Raw genomic sequence first — 23,900 nt, forward strand, 5'->3', positions numbered from 1 at the left:
CATGTAAAACTTGGGTATGTGAGATATGAGGTGAGACCGTATGTACAGAATTGTTACAATTGTAAAAAGTTTGGACACGTGGCACGTGTTGGTCAAAGGAATAACTATGTAGTCGTTGAAGAGTCAGATGAAGCATGTTGTTGTGATGGGAAGCACGTTTCCGGAGTGCCCTGTGTGGATGAAGGAGGTTGCAGTAGCTCGGATCAGGGCCATCTAGCAGGTCTCCTATGTGGAGGCAGTGAAAATAGCTGGAGTGAGTAGAGAGGAGATGGTAGTGGATGTCTCCATGCAGGAGGATCCTGACATACTAATAGTGAAGAACATGGATTTTGTTGCGTTTATAGCTGCAAGTGATAAACTGCACGAATCAAACCAATCAAACATCATTGTGAAGGCAGCAAATAGATGTCTGGATCTCCAGGACTTTACAGCTGATATGTTACAGGGACTACTGAATAAAGAGGTCCCCCTTCCCAGATTCCAGAGCCTGTGTAGGGATCTGAATAGTACAGTTTTAGTTTTTGTTAAAGGTTTGTGCCTCTACATTTGTTTTAGTTATTGTGTGTATTTTTTTTACTCCTCCGTACAGTAGGTGGCAGCAATACAGTTTATGGGGGGAGTCTGTCAATAAACCAGAGCGAAGAAGAAGAACCGGTAAAACCTACGTAGCAACACATCCGGCAGGTGGACAGCTGACTGCAAGTCTGTTATTAAGTCATTTGAGACATTTACAGCTAAATATGATTAAAGCTATTTTAATATTTAACAACCATGGGAAACCACGACTCATCAGATTTTATGAATATTTTGTAAGTAACCAAATATATGAACTGCTACAGTTTGTTAGCTATGTCTGTCTTATTTGTCAGCTTTTAGTGCACTTATGGTATGCTAGCTAGAGGCTAACTAATCAATAATCTATATTGTCATCATCATGAGATGTGATTTATTGACATTTATATACCTAACTAGCTAAGTTGCTTATATATATTTGTTGAAATAGCTACGAATATCAATGTACCCAACAGATGGCCAACCTCCAGAGGGGGCTGGTTTACTGCTGCCTGACCGCTAGCTGAAGTTACCTCTTTCATTTAGATAGTTAATGGTTGTGTGTTACTAACTATGTTAGTTCATAGCCAATTTATCAAAGACAGATTTCTTCTCAGGCTGAAGATGTGCAGCAGCAGATCATTCGAGAGACTTTCCATCTGGTGTCGAAGAGGGACGACAACGTCTGCAACTTCTTGGAGGGGGGAAGGTAAACAGCATTACTAGCTGGTTAAATTAACCAAAAATATACATTCTTGATGAAACAATCAGCGAATTAAAAAAAGATGCGTTAATGATTCAATGCACCATCCAGGAAGCAGCTATATAGGTATCTATGGCTTGTATTGGGGGTATTGTGCTTCTATGGTGACAATATGATGTAGACCTACCTATACTGTAGCCTATAGACCAACTGGGCAAGCTCGGTTGGTCATTGTGACTAAAGATTTATTCTGGGTTGTTAAATGAGAAGTATTGTTTGACCGAAGTGTTCAGATCATATGACAGGCAATCAATCATCAATTCCCTGGCAGATGAGTTAAAGTCGGACCGAATCAGACATTGCAGAATAGACTAATAATATCATTCCTCTATTTGCAGTTTGATCGGTGGCTCGGACTACAAGTTGATCTACCGGCACTACGCAACACTGTACTTTGTGTTCTGTGTGGACTCCTCTGAGAGTGAGCTCGGTATTCTGGATCTAATACAGGTGGGTTGGCAACTGTTGCTATGTTACCATCTATAACTCTGTAGAACAGTAGGGTTGTGTTACCGTCTATAACTCTGTAGAACAGTAGGGTTGTGTTACCATCTATAACTCTGTAGAACAGTAGGGTTGTGGGTAACTCTGTAGAACAGTAGGGTTGTGTTACCGTCTGTAACTCTGTAGAACAGTAGGGTTGTGTGGTGTGTTACCATCTATAACTCTGTAGAACAGTAGGGTTGTGTTACCATCTATAACTCTGTAGAACAGCAGGGTTGTGTTACCATCTATAACTCTGTAGAACAGTAGGGTTGTGTTACCGTCTGTAACTCTGTAGAACAGTAGGGTTGTGTTACCATCTATAACTCTGTAGAACAGTAGGGTTGTGTGGTGTGTTACCATCTATAACTCTGTAGAACAGTAGGGTTGTGTTACCATCTATAACTCTGTAGAACAGTAGGGTTGTGTTACCATCTATAACTCTGTAGAACAGTAGGGTTGTGTTACCATCTATAACTCTGTAGAACAGTAGGGTTGTGTTACCATCTATAACTCTGCAGAACAGTAGGGTTGTGTTACCATCTATAACTCTGTAGAACAGTAGGGTTGTGTGTGTGTTACCATCTATAACTCTGTAGAACAGTAGGGTTGTGTTATAACTCTGTAGAACAGTAGGGTTGTGTTACCATCTATAACTCTGTAGAACAGTAGGGTTGTGTGCTGTGTTACCATCTATAACTCTGTAGAACAGTAGGGTTGTGTTACCATCTATAACTCTGTAGAACAGTAGGGTTGTTACCATCTATAACTCTGTAGAACAGCAGGGTTGTGTGATGTGTTACCATCTATAACTCTGTAGAACAGTAGGGTTGTGTTACCATCTATAACTCTGTAGAACAGTAGGGTTGTGTTACCATCTATAACTCTGTAGAACAGTAGGGTTGTGTGGTGAGTTACCATCTATAACTCTGTCTGACTACCTGATGACAGTCCATCTACTGTGCTGCTGCTCCAGTTTCAACTGTTCTGTGACCATGCTGTGTTACCATCTATAACTCTGTAGAACAGTAGTTTCTTCCTAGGTTTTGGCCTTTCTGTGTTACCATCTACCTGCATTGTTTGCTGTTTGGGGTTTTACTCTGTACAGCACTTTGAGAACAGTAGGGCTATATAAATAAATTTGATTTGATTTGATTTGATTTGATTTAGAACAGCAGGGTTGTGTTACCATCTATAACTCTGTAGAACAGTAGGGTTGTGTTACCATCTATAACTCTGTAGAACAGTAGGGTTGTGTGGTGAGTTACCATCTATAACTCTGTAGAACAGTAGGGTTGTGTTACCATCTATAACTCTGTAGAACAGTAGGGTTGTGTGGTGTGTTACCATCTATAACTCTGTAGAACAGTAGGGTTGTGTTACCATCTATAACTCTGTAGAACAGCAGGGTTGTGTTACCATCTATAACTCTGTAGAACAGTAGGGTTGTGTGGTGTGTTACCATCTATAACTCTGTAGAACAGTAGGGTTGTGTTACCGTCTATAACTCTGTAGAACAGTAGGGTTGTGTGGTGTGTTACCATCTATAACTCTGTAGAACAGTAGGGTTGTGTTACCATCTATAACTCTGTAGAACAGCAGGGTTGTGTTACCTTCTATAACTCTGTAGAACAGTAGGGTTGTGTTACCATCTATAACTCTGTAGAACAGTAGGGTTGTGTGTGTGTTACCATCTATAACTCTGTAGAACAGTAGGGTTGTGTTACCATCTATAACTCTGTAGAACAGTAGGGTTGTTACCATCTATAACTCTGTAGAACAGCAGGGTTGTGTTACCATCTATAACTCTGTAGAACAGTAGGGTTGTGTTACCATCTATAACTCTGTAGAACAGTAGGGTTGTGTGATGTGTTACCATCTATAACTCTGTAGAACAGTAGGGTTGTGTTACCATCTATAACTCTGTAGAACAGTAGGGTTGTGTGGTGAGTTACCATCTATAACTCTGTAGAACAGTAGGGTTGTGTTACCATCTATAACTCTGTAGAACAGCAGGGTTGTGTTACCATCTATAACTCTGTAGAACAGTAGGGTTGTGTTACCATCTATAACTCTGTAGAACAGTAGGGTTGTGTGGTGAGTTACCATCTATAACTCTGTAGAACAGTAGGGTTGTGTTACCATCTATAACTCTGTAGAACAGTAGGGTTGTGTGGTGTGTTACCATCTATAACTCTGTAGAACAGTAGGGTTGTGTTACCATCTATAACTCTGTAGAACAGCAGGGTTGTGTTACCATCTATAACTCTGTAGAACAGTAGGGTTGTGTGGTGTGTTACCATCTATAACTCTGTAGAACAGCAGGGTTGTGTTACCATCTATAACTCTGTAGAACAGTAGGGTTGTGTTACCATCTATAACTCTGTAGAACAGCAGGGTTGTGTTACCATCTATAACTCTGTAGAACAGTAGGGTTGTGTTACCATCTATAACTCTGTAGAACAGTAGGGTTGTGTGTGTTACCATCTATAACTCTGTAGAACAGTAGGGTTGTGTTACCATCTATAACTCTGTAGAACAGTAGGGTTGTGTGGTGTGTTACCATCTATAACTCTGTAGAACAGTAGGGTTGTGTTACCATCTATAACTCTGTAGAACAGCAGGGTTGTGTTACCATCTATAACTCTGTAGAACAGTAGGGTTGTGTGGTGTGTTACCATCTATAACTCTGTAGAACAGTAGGGTTGTGTTACCATCTATAACTCTGTAGAACAGTAGGGTTGTGTGGTGTGTTACCATCTATAACTCTGTAGAACAGTAGGGTTGTGTTACCATCTATAACTCTGTAGAACAGCAGGGTTGTGTTACCATCTATAACTCTGTAGAACAGTAGGGTTGTGTTACCATCTATAACTCTGTAGAACAGTAGGGTTGTGTGATGTGTTACCATCTATAACTCTGTAGAACAGTAGGGTTGTGTTACCATCTATAACTCTGTAGAACAGTAGGGTTGTGTTACCATCTATAACTCTGTAGAACAGTAGGGTTGTGTTACCATCTATAACTCTGTAGAACAGTAGGGTTGTGTTACCATCTATAACTCTGTAGAACAGTAGGGTTGTGTGGTGTGTTACCATCTATAACTCTGTAGAACAGTAGGGTTGTGTTACCATCTATAACTCTGTAGAACAGTAGGGTTGTGTGGTGAGTTACCATCTATAACTCTGTAGAACAGTAGGGTTGTGTTACCGTCTGTAACTCTGTAGAACAGTAGGGTTGTGTGGTGAGTTACCATCTATAACTCTGTAGAACAGTAGGGTTGTGTTACCATCTATAACTCTGTAGAACAGTAGGGTTGTGTTACCATCTATAACTCTGTAGAACAGCAGGGTTGTGTTACCATCTATAACTCTGTAGAACAGTAGGGTTGTGTGGTGAGTTACCATCTATAACTCTGTAGAACAGCAGGGTTGTGTTACCATCTATAACTCTGTAGAACAGTAGGGTTGTGTTACCATCTATAACTCTGTAGAACAGTAGGGTTGTGTTACCATCTATAACTCTGTAGAACAGTAGGGTTGTGTTACCATCTATAACTCTGTAGAACAGTAGGGTTGTGTTACCGTCTATAACTCTGTAGAACAGTAGGGTTGTGTGGTGTGTTACCATCTATAACTCTGTAGAACAGTAGGGTTGTGTTACCATCTATAACTCTGTAGAACAGCAGGGTTGTGTTACCTTCTATAACTCTGTAGAACAGTAGGGTTGTGTTACCGTCTATAACTCTGTAGAACAGTAGGGTTGTGTGGTGTGTTACCATCTATAACTCTGTAGAACAGTAGGGTTGTGTTACCATCTATAACTCTGTAGAACAGCAGGGTTGTGTTACCTTCTATAACTCTGTAGAACAGTAGGGTTGTGTTACCATCTATAACTCTGTAGAACAGTAGGGTTGTGTTACCATCTATAACTCTGTAGAACAGCAGGGTTGTGTGGTGTGTTACCATCTATAACTCTGTAGAACAGTAGGGAATTGAACCAGGGTCTGTAGTGACGCCTCTAGCACTGAGATGCAGTGTTTTCAAACACACGTTTTCATGGTGGTGAGATGCATGTGTTTTGCAAAACATCATTAAATAGACAGAAGACAACGTTTTCAAACCATGGTGGTGGTAGTTGGGGTGGGTTCAAGTTGATGACCTGTATCCACTTTCAATGCAAACACATCATTAAATAGACAGAAGACAACCTTTTCAAACCTGTATTGGTTTTGATTGTGTGGTGGAGGAGTTGCTGTTCAAGGTTATGACAAGTCGGGATATGCTTTAGATACGCGTCTTGTCTTGCTCTTCAGTGACCACTAATGACCCTTGAACTCACGATACATGACATTGTAAAGCCTACTGATGGGTGTGTATTGAGCAAATATACACTGAGTGTACAAAACATTAAGAACACCTTCCTAATATTGAGGAGCACCTCCCCCTTCTGCCCTCAGAACAGCCTCAACTCCACCAGGCGTGGAGTTGAAAGCGTTCCACAGGGACGCTGGCCCGTGTTGACTCCAATGCTTCCCACAGTTGTGTCAAATTGGCTGGATGCCCATTGGCTGGATGCCCATTGGCTGGATGCCCATTGGCTGGATGCCCATGGGGTGGTGGACCAATCTTGATACACACGGGAAACTGTTGAGCGTGAAAACACAACCCAGCTGCTGGGCAAACTTTGTTTATTATCTATGCAAATTAACTTTAACTCTACCGACATGTAGGTATTACCTTGACGAACTGGCACATTGACTCTGTACCGGTACCCCCAGTATATAGCCTCCACATTCTGTACCGGTACCCCCTGTATATAGCCTCCACATTGACTCTGTACCGGTACCCCCTGTATATAGTCTCCACATTGACTCTGTACCGGTACCCACCTATATATAGCCTCCACATTGACTCTGTACTGGTACCCCCTGTACATAGCCTCCACATTGACTCGGTACCGGTACCCACCTATATATAGCCTCCACATTGACTCTGTACCGGTACCCACCTATATATAGCCTCCACATTGACTCTGTACCGGTACACCCTGTATATAGCCTCCACATTGACTCTGTACCGGTACCCCCAGTATATAGCCTCCACATTGACTCTGTACCGTAACACCCTGTATATAGCCTCCACATTGACTCTGTACCGGTACCCCCAGTATATAGCCCCCACATTCTGTACCGGTACCCACCTATATATAGCCTCCACATTGACTCTGTACCGGTACACCCTGTATATAGCCTCCACATTGACTCTGTACCGTAATACCCTGTATATAGCCTCCACATTGACTCTGTACCGGTATCCCCTGTATATAGCCTCCACATTGACTCTGTACCGGTACCCCCTGTATATGGCCTCCACATTGACTCTGTACCGGTACCCCCTGTATATAGCCTCCACATTGACTCTGTACCGGTACCCCCTGTATATAGCCTCCACATTGACTCTGTACCGGTACCCCCTGTATATAGCCTCCACATTGACTCTGTACCGGTACCCCCTGTATATAGCCTCCACATTGACTCTGTACCGGTACCCCCTGTATATAGCCTCCACATTGACTCTGTACCGGTACCCCCTGTATATAGCCTCCACATTGACTCTGTACCGTAACACCCTGTATATAGCCTCCACATTGACTCTGTACCGGTACCCCTGTATATAGCCTCCACATTGACTCTGTACCGGTACCCCCTGTATATAGCCTCCATATTGACTCTGTACCAGTACCCCCTGTATATAGCCTCCACATTGACTCTGTACCGGTACCCCCTGTATATAGCCTCCACATTGACTCTGTACCAGTACCCCCTGTATATAGCCTCCACATTGACTCTGTACCGGTACCCCCTGTATATAGCCTCCACATTGACTCTGTACCGGTACCCCCTGTATATAGCCTCCACATTGACTCTGTACCATAACATCCTGTATATAGCCTCCACATTGACTCTGTACCGGTACCCCCTGTATATAGCCTCCACATTGACTCTGTACCGTAACACCCTGTATATAGCCTCCACATTGACTCTGTACCGTAACACCCTGTATATATTCTCCACATTGACTCTGTACCGTAACACCCTGTATATAGCCTCCACATTGACTCTGTACCGTAACACCCTGTATATATTCTCCACATTGACTCTGTACCGTAACACCCTGTATATATTCTCCACAGTGACTCTGTACCGGTACCCCCTGTATATAGCCTCCACATTGACTCGGTACCGGTATCCCCTGTATATAGCCTCCACATTGACTCTGTACCGGTACCCCCTGTATATAGCCTCAACACTGACTCTGTGCCGGTACCCCCTGTATATAGCCTCCACATTGACTCTGTACCATAACACCCTGTATATAGCCTCCACATTGACTCTGTACCGGTACCCCCTGTATATAGCCTCCACATTGACTCTGTACCAGTATCCCCTGTATATAGCCTCCACATTGACTCTGTACCGGTACCCCCTGTATATAGCCTCCACATTGACTCTGTACCAGTATCCCCTGTATATAGCCTCCACATTGACTCTGTACCGGTACCCCCTGTATATGGCCTCCACATTGACTCTGTACCGGTACCCCCTGTATATAGCCTCCACATTGACTCTGTACCGGTACCCCCTGTATATAGCCTCCACATTGACTCTGTACCGTAACACCCTGTATATAGCCTCCACATTGACTCTGTACCGTAACACCCTGTATATAGCCTCCACATTGACTCTGTACCATAACATCCTGTATATAGCCTCCACATTGACTCTGTACCAGTACCCCCTGTATATAGCCTCCACATTGACTCTGTACCAGTACCCCCTGTATATAGCCTCCACATTGACTCTGTACCAGTACCCCCTGTATATAGCCTCCACATTGACTCTGTACCGGTACCCCTTGTATATAGCCTCCACGTTGACTCTGTACCAGTACCCCCTGTATATAGCCTCCACATTGACTCTGTACCATAACATCCTGTATATAGCCTCCACATTGACTCTGTACCGGTATCCCCTGTATATAGTCTCCACATTGACTCTGTACCGTAACATCCTGTATATAGCCTCCACATTGACTCTGTACCGGTATCCCCTGTATATAGCCTCCACATTGACTCTGTACCATAACATCCTGTATATAGCCTCCACATTGACTCTGTACCGGTATCCCCTGTATATAGCCTCCACATTGACTCTGTACCATAACATCCTGTATATAGCCTCCACATTGACTCTGTACCGGTATCCCCTGTATATAGCCTCCACATTGACTCTGTACCATAACATCCTGTATATAGCCTCCACATTGACTCTGTACCGGTACCCCCTGTATATAGCCTCCACATTGACTCTGTACCATAACATCCTGTATATAGCCTCCACATTGACTCTGTACCGGTACCCCCTGTATATAGCCTCCACATTGACTCTGTACCATAACATCCTGTATATAGCCTCCACATTGACTCTGTACCGGTATCCCCTGTATATAGCCTCCACATTGACTCTGTACCGGTACCCCCTGTATATGGCCTCCACATTGACTCTGTACCGGTACCCCCTGTATATAGCCTCCACATTGACTCTGTACCGGTACCCCCTGTATATAGCCTCCACATTGACTCTGTACCGGTACACCCTGTATATAGCCTCCACATTGACTCTGTACCGGTACACCCTGTATATAGCCTCCACTCTGTACCGTAACATCCTGTATATAGCCTCCACATTGACTCTGTACCGGTACACCCTGTATATAGCCTCCACATTGACTCTGTACCGGTACACCCTGTATATAGCCTCCACATTGACTCTGTACCGGTACCCCCTGTATATAGCCTCCACATTGACTCTGTACCATTGACTCTGTACCCCCTGTATATAGCCTCCACATTGACTCTGTACCGGTAACATCCTGTATATAGCCTCCACATTGACTCTGTACCGGTACACCCTGTATATAGCCTCCACATTGACTCTGTACCGGTACACCCTGTATATAGCCTCCACATTGACTCTGTACCGGTACACCCTGTATATAGCCTCCACATTGACTCTGTACCGGTACACCCTGTATATAGCCTCCACATTGACTCTGTACCGGTACACCCTGTATATAGCCTCCACATTGACTCTGTACCGGTACCCCCTGTATATAGCCTCCACATTGACTCTGTACCGGTACCCCCTGTATATAGCCTCCACATTGACTCTGTACCGGTACCCCCTGTATATAGCCTCCACATTGACTCTGTACCGTAACATCCTGTATATAGCCTCCACATTGACTCTGTACCGGTATCCCCTGTATATAGTCTCCACATTGACTCTGTACCGTAACATCCTGTATATAGCCTCCACATTGACTCTGTACCGGTATCCCCTGTATATAGTCTCCACATTGACTCTGTACCGTAACATCCTGTATATAGCCTCCACATTGACTCTGTACCGGTACCCCCTGTATATAGTCTCCACATTGACTCTGTACCGTAACATCCTGTATATAGCCTCCACATTGACTCTGTACCGGTATCCCCTGTATATAGCCTCCACATTGACTCTGTACCATAACATCCTGTATATAGCCTCCACATTGACTCTGTACCGGTATCCCCTGTATATAGCCTCCACATTGACTCTGTACCATAACATCCTGTATATAGCCTCCACATTGACTCTGTACCGGTATCCCCTGTATATAGCCTCCACATTGACTCTGTACCATAACATCCTGTATATAGCCTCCACATTGACTCTGTACCGGTATCCCCTGTATATAGCCTCCACATTGACTCTGTACCATAACATCCTGTATATAGCCTCCACATTGACTCTGTACCGGTATCCCCTGTATATAGCCTCCACATTGACTCTGTACCATAACATCCTGTATATAGCCTCCACATTGACTCTGTACCGGTATCCCCTGTATATAGCCTCCACATTGACTCTGTACCGGTACCCCCTGTATATGGCCTCCACATTGACTCTGTACCGGTACCCCCTGTATATAGCCTCCACATTGACTCTGTATCGGTACCCCCTTTATATAGCCTCCACATTGACTCTGTACCGGTACACCCTGTATATAGCCTCCACATTGACTCTGTACCGGTACACCCTGTATATAGCCTCCACATTGACTCTGTACCGGTACACCCTGTATATAGCCTCCACATTGACTCTGTACCGGTACACCCTGTATATAGCCTCCACATTGACTCTGTACCGGTACACCCTGTATATAGCCTCCACATTGACTCTGTACCGGTACACCCTGTATATAGCCTCCACATTGACTCTGTACCGGTACACCCTGTATATAGCCTCCACATTGACTCTGTACCGGTACCCCCTGTATATAGCCTCCACATTGACTCTGTACCGGTACCCCCTGTATATAGCCTCCACATTGACTCTGTACCGGTACCCCCTGTATATAGCCTCCACATTGACTCTGTACCGGTACCCCCTGTATATAGCCTCCACATTGACTCTGTACCGGTACCCCCTGTATATAGCCTCCACATTGACTCTGTACCGGTACCCCCTGTATATAGCCTCCACATTGACTCTGTACCGGTACCCCCTGTATATAGCCTCCACATTGACTCTGTACCGGTACCCCCTGTATATAGCCTCCACATTGACTCTGTACCGGTACCCCTGTATATAGCCTCCACATTGACTCTGTACCGGTACCCCCTGTATATAGCCTCCACATTGACTCTGTACCGGTACCCCCTGTATATAGCCTCCACATTGACTCTGTACCGGTAACCTCTGTATATAGCCTCTACATTGACTCTGTACCGGTACCCCCTGTATATAGCCTCCACATTGACTCTGTACCGGTACCCCCTGTATATAGCCTCCACATTGACTCGGTACCGGTACACCCTGTATATAGCCTCCACATTGACTCTGTACCAGTACCCCCTGTATATAGCCTCCACATTGACTCTGTACCGGTACCCCCTGTATATAGCCTCCACATTGACTCTGTACCGTAACATCCTGTATATAGCCTCCACATTGACTCTGTACTGGTACCCCCTGTATATAGCCTCCACATTGACTCTGTACCGGTACCCCCTGTATATAGCCTCCACATTGACTCGGTACCGGTACACCCTGTATATAGCCTCCACATTGACTCTGTACCAGTACCCCCTGTATATAGCCTCCACATTGACTCTGTACCGGTACCCCCTGTCTATAGCCTCCACATTGACTCTGTACCGGTACCCCCTGTATATAGCCTCCACATTGACTCTGTACCGGTACACCCTGTATATAGCCTCCACATTGACTCTGTACCGGTACCCTCTGTATATAGCCTCCACATTGACTCTGTACCGGTACCCCCTGTATATAGTCTCCACATTGACTCTGTACCGTAACATCCTGTATATAGCCTCCACATTGACTCTGTACTGGTACCCCCTGTATATAGCCTCCACATTGACTCTGTACCGGTACCCCCTGTATATAGCCTCCACATTGACTCTGTACCGTAATACCCTGTATATAGCCTCCACATTGACTCTGTACCAGTACCCCCTGTATATAGCCTCCACATTGACTCTGTACCGGTACCCCCTGTATATAGCCTCCACATTGACTCTGTACCGGTACCCCCTGTATATAGCCTCCACATTGACTCTGTACCGGTATCCCCTGTATATAGCCTCCACATTGACTCTGTACCGGTACCCCCTGTATATAGCCTCCACATTGACTCTGTACCGTAATACCCTGTATATAGCCTCCACATTGACTCTGTACCAGTACCCCCTGTATATAGCCTCCACATTGACTCTGTACCGGTACCCCCTGTATATAGCCTCCACATTGACTCTGTACCGGTACCCCCTGTATATAGCCTCCACATTGACTCTGTACCGTAACACCCTGTATATAGCCTCCACATTGACTCTGTACCGGTACCCTCTGTATATAGCCTCCACATTGACTCTGTACCGTAACACCCTGTATATAGCCTCCACATTGACTCTGTACCGGTACACCCTGTATATAGCCTCCACATTGACTCTGTACCGGTACCCTCTGTATATAGCCTCCACATTGACTCTGTACCGGTACCCCCTGTATATAGTCTCCACATTGACTCTGTACCGTAACATCCTGTATATAGCCTCCACATTGACTCTGTACTGGTACCCCCTGTATATAGCCTCCACATTGACTCTGTACCGGTACCCCCTGTATATAGCCTCCACATTGACTCTGTACCGGTAACCTCTGTATATAGCCTCCACATTGACTCTGTACCGGTACCCCCTGTCTATAGCCTCCACATTGACTCTGTACCGGTACCCCCTGTATATAGCCTCCACATTGACTCGGTACCGGTACACCCTGTATATAGCCTCCACATTGACTCTGTACCAGTACCCCCTGTATATAGCCTCCACATTGACTCTGTACCGGTACCCCCTGTATATAGCCTCCACATTGACTCTGTACCGTAACATCCTGTATATAGCCTCCACATTGACTCTGTACTGGTACCCCCTGTATATAGCCTCCACATTGACTCTGTACCGGTACCCCCTGTATATAGCCTCCACATTGACTCTGTACCGGTACCCCCTGTATATAGCCTCCACATTGACTCTGTACCGTAATACCCTGTATATAGCCTCCACATTGACTCTGTACCAGTACCCCCTGTATATAGCCTCCACATTGACTCTGTACCGGTACCCCCTGTATATAGCCTCCACATTGACTCTGTACCGGTACCCCCTGTATATAGCCTCCACATTGACTCTGTACCGTAACACCCTGTATATAGCCTCCACATTGACTCTGTACCGGTACCCTCTGTATATAGCCTCCACATTGACTCTGTACCGTAACACCCTGTATATAGCCTCCACATTGACTCTGTACCGGTACCCTCTGTATATAGCCTCCACATTGACTCTGTACCGGTACCCCCTGTATATAGCCTCCACATTGACTCTGTACCGTAATACCCTGTATATAGCCTCCACATTGACTCTGTACCAGTACCCCCTGTATATAGCCTCCACATTGACTCTGTACCGGTACCCCCTGTATATAGCCTCCACATTGACTCTGTACCGGTACCCCCTGTATATAGCCTCCACATTGACTCTGTACCGTAACACCCTGTATATAGCCTCCACATTGACTCTGTACCGGTACCCTCTGTATATAGCCTCCACATTGACTCTGTACCGTAACATCCTGTATATAGCCTCCACATTGACTCTGTACCGGTACCCTCTGTATATAGCCTCCACATTGACTCTGTACCAGTACCCCCTGTATATAGCCTCCACATTGACTCTGTACCATAACATCCTGTATATAGCCAAGTTGTAGAAACATCATCAAGCATGATCAATGGAAACAGGATGCACCTGAGCTCAAGTTAGTCTCATAGCAAAGATTCTGAATACTTATGTAGATCTGATATTTCAGTTTTTTTTATTTCTAATATCCTGTTTTGTCTGTGTCATTATGGTGTGTAGTTTGTAGATTTAATCCATTTGACAATAAGGCTGTAATATAACAACATGGGTAACGACACTACACCACACTAAAGAACACCACACTACACTACAGAACACCACACTACACTACAGAACACCACACTACACTACAGAACACCACAGAACACCACACTACAGAACACCACACCACAGAACACCACACTACAGAACACCACAGAACACCACACTACAGAACACCACACTACACCACAGAACACCACACCACAGAATACCACACTACAGAACACCACACTACAGAACACCACAGAACAGAACAGAACACCACACTACAGAACACCACAGAACACCACAGAACAGAACACCACACCACACTACAGAACACCACACCACACTACAGAACACCACACTACAGAACACCACACTACAGAACACCACACTACAGAACACCACACTACAGAACACCACACCACACCACACCACAGAACACCACACCACAGAACACCACACTACAGAACACCACAGAACACCACACCACACTACAGAACACCACAGAACAGAACACCACAGAACAGAACACCACAGAACACCACACTACAGAACACCACACTACAGAACACCACAGAACACCACAGAACACAACAACATCCTCCTCCCCCCACACTCCTGGAAGGAGTGCATGGTGTCTCTACACCACATCATAGAGACAGTTGAGGAGGTCCTGGTGTCTCTCCACCACATCATAGAGACAGTTTACATTACATTTACATTTAAGTCATTTAGCAGACGCTCTTATCCAGAGCGACTTACAAATTGGTGCATTCACCTTATGACATCCAGTGGGACAGTCACTTAACAATAGTGCATCTAAAACTTAGGGGGGGTGGGGTGAGAGGGATTACTTAACCTATCCTAAGTATTCCTTAAAGAGGTGGGGTTTCAGGTGTCTCCGGAAGGTGGTGATTGACTCCGCTGTCCTGGCGTCGTGAGGGAGTTTGTTCCACCATTGGGGGGCCAGGGCAGCGAACAGTTTTGACTGGGCTGAGCGGGAGCTGTACTTCCTCAGTGGTAGGGAGGCGAGCAGGCCAGAGGTGGATGAACGCAGTGCCCTTGTTTGGGTGTAGGGCCTGATCAGAGCCTGGAGGTACTGAGGTGCCGTTCCCCTCACAGCTCCGTAGGCAAGCACCATGGTCTTGTAGCGGATGCGAGCTTCAACTGGAAGCCAGTGGAGAGAACGGAGGAGCGGGGTGACGTGAGAGAACTTGGGAAGGTTGAACACCAGACGGGCTGCGGCGTTCTGGATGAGTTGAAGGGGTTTAATGGCACAGGCAGGGAGCCCAGCCAACAGCGAGTTGCAGTAATCCAGACGGGAGATGACAAGTGCCTGGATTAGGACCTGCGCCGCTTCCTGTGTGAGGCAGGGTCGTACTCTGCGGATGTTGTAGAGCATGAACTACAGGAACGGGCCACCGCCTTGATGTTAGTTGAGAACGACAGGGTGTTGTCCAGGATCACGCCAAGGTTCTTGGCGCTCTGGGAGGAGGACACAATGGAGTTGTCGACCGTGATGGCGAGATCATGGAACGGGCAGTCCTTCCCCGGGAGGAAGAGCAGCTCCGTCTTGCCGAGGTTCAGCTTGAGGTGGTGATCCGTCATCCACACTGATATGTCTGCCAGACATGCAGAGATGCGATTCGCCACCTGGTCATCAGAAGGGGGAAAGGAGAAGATTAATTGTGTGTCGTCTGCATAGCAATGATAAGAGAGACCATGTGAGGTTATGACAGAGCCAAGTGACTTGGTGTATAGCGAGAATAGGAGAGGGCCAAGAACAGAGCCCTGGGGGACACCAGTGGTGAGAGCGCGTGGTGAGGAGACAGATTCTCGCCACGCCACCTGGTAGGAGCGACCTGTCAGGTAGGACGCAATCCAAGCGTGGGCCGCGCCGGAGATGCCCAACTCGGAGAGGGTGGAGAGGAGGATCTGATGGTTCACAGTATCGAAGGCAGCCGATAGATCTAGAAGGATGAGAGCAGAGGAGAGAGAGTTAGCTTTAGCAGTGCGGAGCGCCTCCGTGATACAGAGGAGAGCAGTCTCAGTTGAATGACTAGTCTTGAAACCTGACTGATTTGGATCAAGAAGGTCATTCAGAGAGAGATAGCGGGAGAGCTGGCCAAGGACGGCACGTTCAAGAGTTTTGGAGAGAAAAGAAAGAAGGGATACTGGTCTGTAATTGTTGACATCGGAGGGATCGAGTGTAGGTTTTTTCAGAAGGGGTGCAACTCTCGCTCTCTTGAAGACGGAAGGGACGTAGCCAACTGTCAGGGATGAGTTGATGAGCGAGGTGAGGTAAGGGAGAAGGTCTCCGGAAATGGTCTGGAGAAGAGAGGAGGGGATAGGGTCAAGCGGGCAGGTTGTTGGGCGGCCGGCCGTCACAAGACGCGAGATTTCATCTGGAGAGAGAGGGGAGAAAGAGGTCAGAGCACAGGGTAGGGCAGTGTGAGCAGAACCAGCGGTGTCGTTTGACTTAGCAAACGAGGATCGGATGTCGTCGACCTTCTTTTCAAAATGGTTGACGAAGTCATCTGCAGAGAGGGAGGAGGGGGGAGGGGCGGAGGATTCAGGAGGGAGGAGAAGGTGGCAAAGAGCTTCCTAGGGTTAGAGGCAGATGCTTGGAATTTAGCGTGGTAGAAAGTGGCTTTAGCAGCAGAGACAGAGGAGGAAAATGTAGAGAGGAGGGAGTGAAAGGATGCCAGGTCCGCAGGGAGGCGAGTTTTCCTCCATTTCCGCTCGGCTGCCCGGAGCCCTGTTCTGTGAGCTCGCAATGAGTCATCGAGCCACGGAGCGGGAAGGGAGGACCGAGCCGGCCTGGAGGATAGGGGACATAGAGAGTCAAGGGATGCAGAGAGGGAGGAGAGGAGGGTTGAGGAGGCAGAATCAGGAGATAGGTGGGAGAAGGTTTGAGCGGAGGGAAGAGATGATAGGATGGAAGAGGAGAGAGTAGCGGGGGGAGAGAGAGCGAAGGTTGGGACGGCGCGATACCATCCGAGTAGGGGCAGTGTGGGAGGTGTTGGATGAGAGCGAGAGGGAAAAGGATACAAGGCAGTGGTCGGAGACTTGGAGGGGAGTTGCAGTGAGGTTAGTGGAAGAACAGCATCTAGTAAAGATGAGGTCGAGCGTATTGCCTGCCTTGTGAGTAGGGGGGGGAAGGTGAGAGGGTGAGGTCAAAAGAGGAGAGGAGTGGAAAGAAGGAGGCAGAGAGGAAAGAGTCAAAGGTAGACGTGGGGAGGTTAAAGTCGCCCAGAACTGTGAGAGGTGAGCCGTCCTCAGGAAAGGAGCTTATCAAGGCATCAAGCTCATTGATGAACTCTCCGAGGGAACCTGGAGGGCGATAAATGATAAGGATGTTAAGCTTGAAAGGGCTAGTAACTGTGACAGCATGGAATTCAAAGGAGGCGATAGACAGATGGGTAAGGGGAGAAAGAGAGAATGACCACTTGGGAGAGATGAGGATCCCGGTGCCACCACCCCGCTGACCAGACGCTCTCGGGGTGTGCGAGAACACGTGGGCGGACGAAGAGAGAGCAGTAGGAGTAGCAGTGTTGTCTGTGGTGATCCATGTTTCCGTCAGTGCCAAGAAGTCGAGGGACTGGAGGGAGGCATAGGCTGAGATGAACTCTGCCTTGTTGACCGCAGATTGGCAGTTCCAGAGGCTACCGGAGACCTGGAACTCCACGTGGGTCGTGCGCGCTGGGACCACCAGAGTAGGGTGGCCGCGGCCACGCGGTGTGGAGCGTTTGTATGGTCTGTGCAGAGAGGAGAGAACAGGGATAAACAGACACATAGTTGACAGGCTACAGAAGAGGCTACGCTAATGCAAAGGAGATTGGAATGACAAGTGGACTACACGTCTCGAATGTTCAGAAAGTTAAGCTACGTAGCAAGAATCTTATTGACTAAAATGATTAAAATGATACAGTACTGCTGAAGTAGGCCAGCTGGCAGTGGGTGCGTTGTTGACACTACACTAATCAAGTCGTTCCGTTGAGTGTAATAGTTTCTGCAGTGTTGCTATTCGGGGGCTAGCAGGCTAGCTAGCAGTGTTGTTTACGTTACGTTGCGTTAAAAGAACGACAATAGATGGCTAGCGAACCTAGAAAATCGCTCTAGACTACACAATTATCTTTGATACAAAGACGGCTATGTAGCTAGCTAAGTAGCTAGCTACGATCAAACAAATCAAACCGTTGTACTGTAATGAAATGAAAAAGTGATACAACCTGTGAATGCGACCGGGTAGTTGAGTTCTATACAGAAGACGTTGGCTAGCGTTGGCTAGCTGTTGGCTAGCTAGCAGAGTTGGCTAGCTAGCAGAGTCACCTACGTTAAGGACGACAAATAGCTGGCTAGCTAACCTCGGTAAATTAAGATAATCACTCTAAGACTACACACTCTAAACCTAAACAACACAATTATCTTGGATACGATGATACGATGATGCAAAGACAGCTATGTAGGTAGCTAACACTAAACTAATCAAGTCGTTCAGTTGAGTGTAATAGTAATAGTTTCTCAGTGCAGCTAATCAGTGGACGTTAGCTAGCTGGCTAGTGAAGACTACGTTAGGACGGCGAAATACGATAATTACGCAATTATCTTTGATACAAAGACGGCTATGTAACTAGCTGAGAAGAAATTGCTAAAATAATAGTGCATTGTAAAATAATAGTGAAGACATCAAAACTATGACCTGGCCTCCACAATCACCCGACCTCAACCCAGATGGTTTGGGATGTGTTGGACCGCAGAGTGAAGGGAAAGCAGCCAAAAAGTGCTCAGCATATGTGGGAACTCCTTCAAGACTGTTGGAAAAGCATTCCAGGTGAAGCTGGTTGAGAGAATGTCAAGATAATGCAAAGCTGTCAAGGCAAAGGGTGGCTACTTTGAAGAATTTTAAATATATTTTGATTTGTTCAACACTTTAAAAAAATAGTTTTGGTTACTACCTGATTCCATATGTGTTATTGCATAGTTTTGATGACTTCACTATTATTCTACGATGTAGTAAATACTGAAAATAAAGAAAAACCCTTGAATGAGTAGGTGTCCAAACCTTTGACTGGTACTGTATACTTAACGTAAGATGGATGACTTGACAATATCTCCTCTGTAGGTGTTCGTGGAAACTCTGGACAAATGCTTTGAAAACGTCTGTGAGCTGGACCTCATTTTCCACATGGATAAGGTGAGTTCAAGTCCATGGAAATCATTTACAAGGTCAGCTTGGCCACGTTTTGGCTTGTGACACTCTTTGATGCATTAGAGTAATAAATACACTTCTGTGTATAACATGGCAGCTGGTTTATAGACACAATATGCATTCAATATGAGGAAAGCCTTCAGGAGGGAAGGACTAGCAGAGGAACCCCTGCTGAGGCAGCCTAGATGAACTCCTGCTGTGTGGAGCTAGGTAGTAGCAGGGAAGCCTTGCTGAGGCAGCCTAGATGAACCCCTGCTGAGGCAGCCTAGATGAACCCCTGCTGAGGCAATCTAGATGAAACCCTGCTGAGGCAGCCTAGATGAACCCCTGCTGTGTGGAGCTAGGTAGTAGCAGGGAAGCCTTGCTGAGGCAGCCTAGATGAACCCCTGCTGAGGCAGCCTAGATGAAACCCTGCTGAGGCAGCCTAGATGAACCCCTGCTGAGGCAGCCTAGATGAACCCCTGCTGAGGCAGCCTAGATGAACCCCTGCTGAGGCAGCCTAGATGAACCCCTGCTGAGGCAGCCTAGATGAACCCCTGCTGAGGCAGCCTAGATGAACCCCTGCTGAGGCAGCCTAGATGAACCCCTGCTGAGGCAGCCTAGATGAACCCCTGCTGAGGCAGCCTAGATGAAACCCTGCTGAGGCAGCCTAGATGAAACCCTGCTGAGGCAGACTAGATGAACCCCTGCTGAGGCAGACTAGATGAACCCCTGCTGTGTGGAGCTAGGTAGTAGCAGGGAAGCCTTGCTGAGGCAGCCTAGATGAACCTCTGCTGAGGCAGCCTAGATGAACCCCTGCTGAGGCAGCCTAGATGAACCCCTGCTGAGGCAGCCTAGATGAACCCTGCTGAGGCAGACTAGATGAAACCCTGCTGTATGGAGCTAGGTAGTAGCAGGGAAGCCTTGCTGAGGCAGCCTAGATGAACCCCTGCTGAGGCAGCCTAGATGAAACCCTGCTGAGGCAGCCTAGATGAAACTCTACTAAGGCAGCCTAGATGAAACCCTGCTGTGTGGATTCAGGTAGTACAGACCTAGCTCTGTTGGAGGTCTGTTGGAGGTCTGATGGGCTGACCTAGGCCATTTGGAGGTCTGAGGGGCTGACCTAGGTCTGTTGGAGGTCAGATGGCTGACCTAGGTCTGTTGGAGGTCTGATGGGCTGACCTAGGTCTGTTGGAGGTCTGAGGGGCTGACCTAGGTCTGTTTGAGGTTTGAGGGGCTGACCTAGGTCTGTTTGAGGTTTGAGGGGCTGACCTAGGTCTGTTGGAGGTCTGAGGGGCTGACCTAGGTCTGTTGGAGGTCTGAGGGGCTGACCTAGGTCTGTTTGAGGTTTGAGGGGCTGACCTAGGTCTGTTTGAGGTTTGAGGGGCTGACCTAGGTCTGTTGGAGGTCTGAGGGGCTGACCTAGGTCTGTTGGAGGTCTGATGGGCTGACCTAGGTCTGTTGGAGGTCTGATGGGCTGACCTAGGCCATTTGGAGGTCTGAGAGGCTGGCCTAGGTCTGTTGGAGGTCTCTGAGGGGCTGACCTAGGTCTGTTGGAGATCTCAGAGTAGCTGACCTAGGTCATTTGGAGGTCTGTTGGAGGTCTGAGAGTCTGGCCTAGGTCTGTTGGAGGTCTGAGGGGCTGACCTAGGTCTGTTGGAGGTCAGAGGGGCTGACCTAGGTCTGTTGGAGGTCTGAGGGGCTGACCTAGGTCTGTTGGAGGTATCAGAGGGGTTGACCTAGGTCTGTTGGAGGTCTGAGGGGCTGACCTAGGTCTGTTGGAGGTCTGAGGGGCTGACCTAGGTCTGTTGGAGGTCTCAGAGGGGCTGACCTAGGTCTGTTGGAGGTCTGTTGGAGGTCTGAGGGGCTGACCTAGGTCTGTTGGAGGTCTCAGAGGGCCTGACCTAGGTCTGTTGGAGGTCTGAGGTCTGACCTAGGTCTGTTGGAGGTCTGAGGGGCTGACCTAGGTCTGTTGGAGGTCTGAGGGGCTGACCTAGGTCTGTTGGAGGTCTGAGGGGCTGACCTAGGTCTGTTGGAGGTCTGAGGGGCTGACCTAGGTCTGTTGGAGGTCTGAGGTCTGACCTAGGTCTGACCTAGGTCTGTTGGAGGTCAGATGGCTGACCTAGGTCTGTTGGAGGTCTGAGGGGCTGACCTAGGTCTGTTGGAGGTATCAGAGGGGTTGACCTAGGTCTGTTGGAGGTCTGAGGGGCTGACCTAGGTCTGTTGGAGGTCTGAGGTCTGACCTAGGTCTGACCTAGGTCTGTTGGAGGTCAGATGGCTAACCTAGGTCTGTTGGAGGTCAGAGGGGCTGACCTAGGTCTGTTGGAGGTCTGAGGGGCTGACCTAGGTCTGTTGGAGGTCTGAGGGGCTGACCTAGGTCTGTTGGAGGTCTCAGAGGGGCTGACCTAGGTCTGTTGGAGGTCAGAGGGGCTGACCTAGGTCTGTTGGAGGTCTGTTGGAGGTCTGAGGGGCTGACCTAGGTCTGTTGGAGGTCTCAGAGGGCCTGACCTAGGTCTGTTGGAGGTCTGAGGTCTGACCTAGGTCTGTTGGAGGTCTGAGGGGCTGACCTAGGTCTGTTGGAGGTCTGAGGGGCTGACCTAGGTCTGTTGGAGGTCTGAGGGGCTGACCTAGGTCTGTTGGAGGTCTGAGGGGCTGACCTAGGTCTGTTGGAGGTCTGAGGTCTGACCTAGGTCTGACCTAGGTCTGTTGGAGGTCAGATGGCTGACCTAGGTCTGTTGGAGGTCTGAGGGGCTGACCTAGGTCTGTTGGAGGTATCAGAGGGGTTGACCTAGGTCTGTTGGAGGTCTGAGGGGCTGACCTAGGTCTGTTGGAGGTCTGAGGTCTGACCTAGGTCTGACCTAGGTCTGTTGGAGGTCAGATGGCTAACCTAGGTCTGTTGGAGGTCTGAGGGGCTGACCTAGGTCTGTTGGAGGTATCTGAGGGGCTGACCTAGGTCTGTTGGAAGTATCAGATGGCTGACCTAGGTCTGTTGGAGGTATCTGAGGGGCTGACCTAGGTCTGTTGGAGGTCAGATGTCTGACTTAGGTCAGTTGGAGGTATCAGAGGGGCTGACCTCGGTCTGTTGGAAGTATCAGATGGGCTGACCTAGGTCTGTTGGAGGTCAGATGGCTGACCTAGGTCTGTTGGAGGTATCAGATGGGCAGAGCATACCAGCGTGGTCAAGAGCCATCTTGGTTTCATTTAGGCCTAGTAACTGAAAATGTAAGTCATATTATATTGCATTGTTGGTCTTGTTTGTGCGTTTCTGAGCGATATTCGATCAATTCCCGGGTTCACTTAATGTTTTCGTGTGTATCTGAGCAGGCAGAAATGCAGCCTGTGTGACACATTTTTTATCATGCAAAGTTTACCTGCAACATGTACTGATAAAGGCCCAGGATTGTTCTGCTATGGGGAGCAAAGTTCTATATTAGTTTCTACAGAGAGTGTAGTGGTTGAACCCTTCCCTATAACCAATTAGTAGGAACTGTTAATGGGTAGGGGCTCTGGGTCTATCTGTGATTGACTGGAGGGGCTCTGGGTCTATCTGGGATTGACTGGAGGAACTGTCAATGGTTAGGGGCTCTGGGTCTATCTGTGATTGACTGGAGGGGCTCTGGGTCTATCTGTGATTGACTGGAGGGGCTCTGGGTCTATCTGGGATTGACTGGAGGAACTGTCAATGGTTAGGGGCTCTGGGTCTATCTGTGATTGACTGGAGGGGCTCTGGGTCTATCTGTGATTGACTGGAGGGGCTCTGGGTCTATCTGGGATTGACTGGAGGGGCTCTGGGTCTATCTGGGATTGACTGGAGGAACTGTCAATGGTTAGGGGCTCTGGGTCTATCTGTGATTGACTGGAGGGGCTCTGGGTCTATCTGTGATTGACTGGAGGGGCTCTGGGTCTATCTGGGATTGACTGGAGGGGCTCTGGGTCTATCTGGGATTGACTGGAGGGGCTCTAGGTCTATCTGGGATTGACTGGAGGGGCTCAGGATCTATCTGGGATTGACTGGAGGAACTGTCAATGGGTAGGGGCTCTGGGTCTATCTGGGATTGACTGGAGGGGCTCTGGGTCTATCTGGGATTGACTGGAGGGGCTCTAGGTCTATCTGGGATTGACTGGAGGGGCTCTGGGTCTATCTGTGATTGACTGGAGGAACTGTCAATGGTTAGGGGCTCTGGGTCTATCTGGGATTGACTGGAGGGGCTCTGGGTCTATCTGTGATTGACTGGAGGGGCTCTGGGTCTATCTGTGATTGACTGGAGGGGCTCTGGGTCTATCTGGGATTGACTGGAGGGGCTCTGGGTCTATCTGTGATTGACTGGAGGAACT

At 47.7% G+C, this 23,900-nt stretch overlaps 1 protein-coding gene across 1 annotated transcript in view; it reads left to right on the forward strand.

Moving 5' to 3' along the window:
• Positions 1 to 659: 659 nt before the first annotated feature.
• Positions 660 to 23,900, forward strand: part of ap3s2 (adaptor related protein complex 3 subunit sigma 2) — a 28,819-nt gene continuing 5,578 nt past the window's right edge. The window contains exons 1-4 of the mRNA XM_046336662.1: positions 660 to 809; positions 1,170 to 1,261; positions 1,654 to 1,765; positions 19,500 to 19,571. Of these exons, the coding sequence (XP_046192618.1) occupies positions 741 to 809; positions 1,170 to 1,261; positions 1,654 to 1,765; positions 19,500 to 19,571 (345 nt within the window). The 5' untranslated portion in view covers positions 660 to 740. The remainder of the gene's footprint in view (positions 810 to 1,169; positions 1,262 to 1,653; positions 1,766 to 19,499; positions 19,572 to 23,900) is intronic.

This window comes from Oncorhynchus gorbuscha, unplaced genomic scaffold, assembly GCF_021184085.1.
Source record: "Oncorhynchus gorbuscha isolate QuinsamMale2020 ecotype Even-year unplaced genomic scaffold, OgorEven_v1.0 Un_scaffold_1121, whole genome shotgun sequence".
NCBI classification, from domain to species: domain Eukaryota; kingdom Metazoa; phylum Chordata; class Actinopteri; order Salmoniformes; family Salmonidae; genus Oncorhynchus; species Oncorhynchus gorbuscha.